Genomic DNA, 8,667 nt, shown 5'->3' with positions numbered 1-8,667 from the left:
CAATGTCAAGAATCTTGGAAACTTTGTAAGATACTCTTATTGATTGTAGCTATTGAGTTACATGCACTGCACTATTGTTGATTTCACATCCTAGGCAAACCAGCTGTGCTGCCTGCCTAAAACTGCACGCAGGTTTATTTATTTTTTTTTTGGGAAGACTGCATCAGTAGAAAAACTACTGCTTTTCAGCAGTGCCCATACATAACATACAATATAGCTAATTACATACACATTAACATACATGCAAGTAAAAATTAGCTAAAATGAGATTTATATAAGTGTTTAAATTGTCCAAGAGTAGCTGCAGTGTAAATTGAGGCATTTATTGAGTTCCAAATCTGCGTTCCTTTTTAGTAAAAACTATTCTTTCCATATGAAATGGAAAGAAAGATGAAATAACTTATTTATGGCGCCGCAAATATTAATTATAAGGCGCATTTAAAAGTTGTGTGGCTTTCTTCCAAACTGGGCTTCCCTCTCATTCCCTATCGAGAATGGCACAGTCGGAGCAGCAAGGATCTGACGCTCCTACTTTGCAATCTCAGCTGATTATTAACCTCAGAGACATTAGTGATGATATGGTCAAAGCATGGCAAGGTGCGTTTAAGGGGGAGAAATACAAGAACGTAAAAGTAAGCCGCTACTGTGTGCATTTGAAGTCGTCTACTTTTACAAAAACAGATCAGTGAAGGAGACATCTTTAAGGGTGGACCGGAGGCAGACGCTATAGTAAGTGCTGTATCATCACATGCAGTGGCATATCGGAGTTGTTTATTTTAATTTCGCGTTAAATATAGATTGCGATGATTTATCATGCTCCTAATAAATTATAGGTGTCCCCTGCTAACAGTTTTGGATTCATGGATGGTGGAATAGACTTGGCATACTCTTTACACTTTGGCTGGCAAATGTAAGTATGTCCACTGAATAAGGTCTGCATGGCTGGGAAGTGCAGCCCGGCAGACCACTTTTCATTATTGGGTTAGGAAAATAAAATATAGCTTGGTTGCGTGAGACTGATAAATACACGCAGATATCCCAATTACTTATCATTGACAGTTCTCCACCGGAGTATGTTGGACACTGAGCTTGTTGGACAGTATAAGGGAATTTGATAAGGTCTGACCACTGTATTGCAAAAAAGTAACTTGTTAATTTCACAGTGTCCTTCCCTCAATCCTATGTATAGGGAATTTGAATGACCTATGTCTTTACCTCAATAATTGTAGCAAGACAAAACATGAATGTCCCTTATTATTGGAACCCATAATGAAGGAGGTAGGACATGGCAGTGATGCACAGACCCTTCCTTGGTTGAACATGCTTTGATTTACAAGCAATAACCCTAGCTACCTGGGGAACGGTCATGGTGATAAAACTAAAGCTTTCAATGCTGAGTTCATTGCTTTCAACATAATCAATATTTTAGGGGATTTACAGAAGTTCATATGTTGGTGAAATTGGAGTACACGTAGGTGCAGCAATTGTGAACATAACTGCAGTTACTGAATTATAAGGATTACCCTGATAATATCACCCACTGTATAGTTTGAAGAAATGATGAATAGACCGGATGTGTACTTGACTCATGAGAGATTCAAGTCTAATCATCCAGCATTTGTCACCAGTGATTTTTTAAAGATTTGTAGTATCTTACTGTATGTAAGCCACTACTGCTGGTACTTATGCATGATACTCCCTTCCCAAAAGACTACAAGACCAGCGTTGAAACCGGGTCGGGTCAACCGGGTCACATTTTCTCCGGGTCATCCGGGTCTGACCCGGTTTACAAATTATCCGGGTCTGACCCGGATTGGATCACGTGAGAAACTAAATTGATCGTTAAACGATGTGGAACCTATAAACGCTAGTCGCGTAGCTCTTTCGTAAGCCACGCCCACTTATCGCGTTACAAACACACGCTCAGCCACGCCCATTTATTAGTAAGTGCAGTCTGTAGCATGTAACTGTCCGTTGCTGTGTGCAAGCTTATGTGGAGCCACGCCCACTAATCGATTATTGTATGAGTTGTATATAGTCTAGGTCTAGTCTTGCAGCAGGATAAGTACTTTGTGAGCCACACCCATTTTATTATATTGGGAAAATGCAATACGGGTATGTACGAAGCCACACCCAATTGCTGTCTGTAAACTCACAGTAACTACGTGGAACCAAACCCACTGACTGTTTTTAAATTATAAACTTACCGGCGTAGTTATCACATAACTACTCGTTTACTCAACATGAATCGAACGCTAAAAACGTAGTCTCGCTCGCTCAAGAATACCCGAAACATAGCTCTTATCGCGCGCCTCGGCTTAATTTAATCCGGATCTGACCCGGATTGCTATCCGGGTCAGTGGGTCATCCGGGTCAGCAGTAGTGACCCGGTTTCAACGCTGTACAAGACTACTTAAACTGAAGTATGGGAGTAGTTTCAAATTGTGAACATTTGCTTGAATGGTAAGAAACATGTGTAGGCTTGCATGGAGCCATGCCCACTGATTAATCTGTGCAACCAAGCTCAAAAATTGAGCAAAAAGGCTTACTTGTCTAGCTGTTTGTTTTTGCAGTTTAATGCAGAGCTAAATGCTGTAGCATTGGTCTCAAAAGTTTGTTGCTAGATTGTTTTTAAATTTAGGTTTCATAAATACCTAATATTTTGTGACTTCCACAGTGGAACAACCTTCTGCAATGGATCAACTGTTACTGTGTTTTGATCTCTTTGTGATTAATTTGATCATTTTGATATATGTCTTAGCTGGACAATTGGTACAAATAGCAACATAAACTGTTTGGACAGAGCATGTGTATTACAAGGTGAACATACTGATGGCACAAAATTATAACTTTCTTGCAGCTTGCAGAAAGAAAAAAACATGACAAAAGAAAAAGTTACTGGAATGTTGTTTTAAAAATTTTCCTGCTTTTGAAAACTACAACCAGCTTGAAACAATCCTACATACTGCAAATGGCAATGTAGTATATTACTATGAATTTATTGACACTATTTTCATCTGTATATTATGTATAGGCAAGAAAGACTACAGGAATACTTGAGGAAACATTATGATGGGGAATTGCCAATGGTGAGTAATGACTGTATAATTACGTATATGCAGCTGCTTTATTCACAGTTGCACTCATGCAGAAATGTCGTATAGAACAAGGCATGAACAAATGCTGAGTTTTCAGACTTTAATATTTCCAATTTGTTAACGAATTCATGAATGTTGGTTTTACCCACTAAATAATAAGAATATGGATAGTATTGTATTGCTGTTTGTTAACATTACATACGCGGGTCACAGGATACTCATTGTTGTTCAGTGTATGCATAATTGTTGATCTGATTCACATTTGAATGTTAAGTTTTATGTTTTATGAACAGTTTGAAAACATGTTTCTCAATTGTTAGTTCTTTGATAGTTACCAGGTGATAATATACGTGAATAAGAAGTTGCCTCTCTATGCTTACAGGTGTTTGTTGTTGTTGTTTTTCTTTTTGTAAACTTACTCCGTGGGATCTGTTTTAACTGTTGAATTTCTATTTCAACACCTTTATCATTTTATCTTTTGTTTTCTCTACCCTCTAGGGATGTGCAGTGATCATCCCGGCCTATTCTGACCAATTAGATCTCAGTACTCTATCACTAGACAATGATGTTAATGGCGGCAAGCCCATTAAATATCTTGTGTCAGCACCAACAATGAGAGTACCACTGGATGTTAGTGACACTGTGAACGCCTACCTGGCCTTCCGGTGTATCCTACGAGAAGGTGTGCAACTACGTATTGTATTGGCTATTTATTTACATGCAGATTAGACATATACAAACATGATTATGATTACAAATCAAAGAATAAAGATCTGAGGGTAATCATGCAGCTGGCACGTAGTGCCAGTTTTCCTGAAGGACTACTTTGTAATTCTCTTATACGTATGCTGTTTATATGTAAAGTTGAAAGGCTGTCTGCATGTCTGACCATCTGTCTGTGTATGGTGGTTTTCCATAAAATTTTGCTTCTGTTTCATACTTTCATAGCTATTGTTAAAATGGATATTCCCATACTGGTCATGTTTTTGTAGTGACTACAGTAGATTCTTTCCAAGAGTAGAGTATGTAATCACGGGTTGTTAGAATAGGCAAGTCAAATCACTCCCCAAGTTGAAAATCATAGAACGCATCATTACACATCGATGTAGATAGGTGGAAATGACGACTGTTCAGGACGAAGCATGGTGTGCACTAGAGTGAAGTACACGGAAGAATAAATAAACTGCAATTAACAATAGAACAAAAAGTGTGGGCCTATTACAAATAATGATTATACAAAACTGCAGTAGCTAGGAATCAATAGTGTAAATATAGCTAATACAATAATTAGTGGTATAAGCTGATACATTACATGCATGTACATACAATTCAATACAAATACACATGAGCACAATGGGATAAGTCACGAAACCAGATGTGAAATAGATTCGAACATTGTAAGTAAACTATTTACAGTGTAATTTAGAACGGCTTAGCTATTAATGTAATTGTACTTCTTTATTCAGTTCTGGCTCACAATGCCACTGCTGCTGAAAGGAAGGTTCCACCTATCAACTCCATCCTGTGCCCTGGACTGGGGACAGCTGTTGGATGCATGCCACATGAAAAAGCAGCAATGCAGGTATGTGCAGTAAGTGCACACATTCGCCTTCTCTGGTTCTTGTTTTCTCGTGTGTTTGAGTTCGACCGATTGTTCCAGACGACGGGTATAGGAATAGAACTCATTTTTAGCAAACTAGGACAGACACATGCTGATTAGTTGGCACGGTTTAATTGCTTGTGTTTCTCATTAACAAACTACTTTGCTGTCCGCGCGTAAGTTGTACTAAGGTATTTCATTCTATGAACGTTTATTTCTCATGTGTTTGAGTTCAACTAGACGACGGGTGGATAAGAACTCGTTCTTAGCAAAGTAGTATCATGTGTTTGAGTTCAACTGACTGTTCCAGACAACAGATGGATAAGAACCCATTCTTAACAAAGTATAACAGAGACGTGCTGATTAGTTGGCACAGTTTTGCGCTGCTTTTCTGTGTAAGTTCTTAGTACTAAGCAATTTCATTCTATGAAAACTGATGTAGCTACTGGCCTGTATGTCCAGCTTGTTACAATTGAGATTGGTTGCTCAGGGCACTTTACACCTGCGACGTTGACCAACCCATCTCATGCATGCAAGTTACCATTAAGGCATTGTTTGATCAAGCTGCCAGAATTGCAGTATCCTGCTCATACTGACAGAATTTTCAGTGCTTGCCCCTCTGAACTGTGGGAACTATCAGACCTGTTAAACTAATTAATTTAATTAAAAATTAATGTATGTGTGTATTTTGGTTCTTTGTGTGTGTGTGTGTTGTGTGTGTGTGTGCGTGTGTGTGTGTGTGTGTGTGTGTGTGTTTGCCTTGCCAGGGCTCCAGCTGCTTTAAAGCTTGGTACCCTGCATCTAGGTAACTTGTTTATTTTCTGTACACTTGTCTTAAACCATATATGACGTATAAATCAATTAAATCAATTGTTGTAGAATATCAGTACACCAATCTATGTGCAAAATTACAGTTTATGTTCAACAAAAAATTGATGGCGTATTCTTTGATTGACTTCCCATAGCTACATCAAATCATCTTTATGACACAAACTGGTTTTATAGATTGATCACCAGTTCTATAAAAAGAACAGAAACAAGTATAAGAAAGAATTAGGAATTTTAAACCAGAGTAGAAAATATGTGACCGGATCTGCGAAAACCCAACATAATGGCGTAAGCCTAAATTTTCAGTATTGATTGCAATGGGTAAAATATTTACGTATAATCAAAAAAAATTTGTAAACATTTTAACGCTTTGTTCTTTGTGATGAAAGGGCTTAATGATAAAAACCTGGATATCATCTTACTCGCGAGGAGTTCAAAAATCTTTGTTTCGTTGCAGTAGACTAAGTTATGGACGTGTGTTTATGTCGCATCGAAACAATCGTATGCAATCAATTTTTCTTCACTGATTTCGTCTCTGTATGTAGTGAAGAATGGTAATAGAAGAAATTCCTTACCAAGTTATGGACTCCCCTATTCATGGCAAACACAATGGTGCAAGTTGCAACTCTGTACTGCATTGTACTTGTAAGTTACAGCCGTTTTTGTAAGCGCATGTGATTTCTTTCTCAGTATTTGCTGTACAAATCGATCTTTCTGTTGTTGCTACTTTGTAGAGCTGTAACTCCAAACGTTTTTGGCATACAAGGCTAAAACTTGGCCAGAGCATACACTTGGCTAAGTAGATTATAAATATTCAATAATAAAGAATTTGAAAAATGCACCATTATGTCGGGTTTTCACAGATCCGGTCACATATAGTGCACCAATATTAAAGTACTGAAACAAGCTTGAGTTTTTGTTATAACAGCAAATTACTGTAACACGAAAAGAAGTGAATATCCCTACTGTGCATTTCAATTACGGAAACTCCACAGCACAGTATGGATATTCACTTCTTTTTGTGTTACAGTAATTTGCTGTCATAATGTACTAACAAGCTTGTTTCAATACTTTCTTGGTACACTATATCCTACTACTCAATTCCTAATTTTTTCTTATACTTGTATGGTACAGTGGAACCTGACACTTGAAAATAAGGACACCGGCATAATCTGGACACCTGGTAATGGTCCCAAAATATCCCGTAGCATGTAAACTTACCTGGAAAACCAGGACACCTTGATAATCAGGACACTTTTGGTCAGTCCCAAGGTGTCTTTAATATGCAGGTTTCACTGTATATGCTTGGTAGGCCTGTGGGAAGTATGTTTATCGTTCCGAGTTCCTCCAAAAAACTTGACAGTCACCAAAACTTTAAAACAGTATAGTGGTACGTAGCTATGCAAATCTAGTTGTACCAATTGGCAAGTAGGGTAGCAAAATAAGGTAGCAAAATACTTAGTTAGTAGTGATTGATGCAATACTGTATGAGCTACTCTACCAATTGTACTGTCAGAGTAAGTCGCCGTTCTATAGAGTGTCATCTTCATCTCAACATAATTATCCTCTAAAGCTGCTACAAAACGTTGGAATAATTCTCAATTCTTTTACCCCATAATTATTCCCAAAATTATCGGGAATAAGTCCCACGTCCCTAATACTTAGACTTAATTGAATTGCTAATGCAGTGATTGCCCACCCTAGAGTATGATGTTAAATATGTATTTTTATATGAGTTGATGCATTTATATTATTACAGATGAGGATAGCTTATGATGCTATCATACTGAGAACAGAAACTCATGTACTTCATCCAGAACATCTCTACAATTGCATGCATCATCATTCCAAGATGGTGAAGGGTATGTATACTTACATAGTAACTGTATGTTGCTGTTTCCTTCAAAAAAATTTTTTGAGCAGCAATCTTACTGTGTTAAAGGGTATGCACAAGGTTCAAGTGCATGTATGGGTAGCCCAGTAATACTGAGTAGGCATGACAACAACTGAAGGCTTTGCATTTTAGCTTTTTAGCACATGTTAATGTAGTACATGTGTGTTTGTATGTTTGTGTGTATGTACTTACATGTACACTACACCTAGTGTTGAACAAGCCAGTGCAACCTCTGTTAGAAAACTATCTAAACAAGAACCTTGTAGAAAATTCATATGTACCTTGTTATGACAAACGCATTAATCTGGCTCCGTGCATTTTAGCTTTTTAAATTTCATGAGAGGGTATGTATGTTACAAAGAGGTTTGACTGCATGTCATCTTGCATAGTTTTAGTATTTAGTATTGTTACAGAGAAGGGTGGAAGCATTTTAGGTGCTACTTGAAAATATTACAAAAGAGCTAACAATCCCCACCATATTCTGGCTTTGTACTGCAACTATTGGGGTTCATGTGATGTTTCAATCAAAACTATGCAATCGTGTGAAGATTCAGATGATATACTTTGTATTATAAAATTACTTGTTGTCTAGGAAAAACTGATGAAATACTTTCACACGTATAATAGCGATTCTAGCACTAGACAAGTATGTGTATTCTTAACATAACAATGATGCCAGACTCTGTTTGTTACATAGTGCACACATTTTAGTTCATTCCAAACTGAGGGCTTTGCATAATTCATATTAGCAGCACTTAAACCGCTTTCACTCTCATCTGGTATGCTACAGTGTATGGTGCATGTTATGATTTACCCATACAGGAAGTGATTCTGATTCTGAAGATGACCAATAACAGTGCAACAGCACATGTGTAGTATTGTTTGTGTAATTTAAATTTTTTCAATAATACACATAGCTTACATTAACACTTCTTTATTAATGCACACCCAATTGTTCTGTCTCAGAGGACTGTAGTGTTATAATATTATACCAACAAAGTGAACCAACCACTACTGTGCCTATATAGTTTTAGTCGTACCTCTAAATGTCGTAGGTACATAGCGTAGATGAGTTATGACTTTTACTGTACATTAGCAGTTTGCAATACATATTGTAATTTAATGTCACTGTGTGGCAGTATGAAGATTCAACTATCTAAATGTATACACCTGTATCATAAAATCTGTGACACTGACCAAACTTAGTATATAACAATTTTGTTGTTGACCACTATACCTATTCTCCA

General features: G+C 37.3%; 1 protein-coding gene across 1 annotated transcript; it reads left to right on the top strand.

Annotated features, from left to right (window-relative positions):
• Positions 1-421: 421 nt before the first annotated feature.
• On the top strand, positions 422-8,424 carry LOC136258285 (uncharacterized protein aq_987-like). The gene is made up of 8 exons (XM_066051617.1): positions 422-632; positions 682-729; positions 834-910; positions 3,035-3,089; positions 3,597-3,780; positions 4,565-4,680; positions 7,286-7,388; positions 8,243-8,424. The coding sequence occupies exons 1-8, from the start codon at positions 495-497 to the stop codon at positions 8,272-8,274; spliced, it is 753 nt and encodes a 250-aa protein (XP_065907689.1). The 5' UTR covers positions 422-494; the 3' UTR covers positions 8,275-8,424.
• Positions 8,425-8,667: the final 243 nt, after the last annotated feature.

This window comes from Dysidea avara, chromosome 6 (genome assembly GCF_963678975.1).
Source record: "Dysidea avara chromosome 6, odDysAvar1.4, whole genome shotgun sequence".
NCBI lineage: Eukaryota > Metazoa > Porifera > Demospongiae > Dictyoceratida > Dysideidae > Dysidea > Dysidea avara.
Note: the sequence above shows the minus strand (reverse complement) of the source record. Positions and strands in the feature narration are given on the sequence as shown.

Bases quoted from the DNA above. Each gene is read 5' to 3' on its own strand.
- LOC136258285 (XM_066051617.1), top strand. From the start codon at position 495: ATGGCACAGTCGGAGCAGCAAGGATCTGACGCTCCTACTTTGCAATCT. The intron at 911-3,034 runs GTAAGTATGTCC...TATTATGTATAG, and splicing joins TTACACTTTGGCTGGCAAAT to GCAAGAAAGACTACAGGAAT. The intron at 4,681-7,285 runs GTATGTGCAGTA...ATATTATTACAG, and splicing joins ATGAAAAAGCAGCAATGCAG to ATGAGGATAGCTTATGATGC.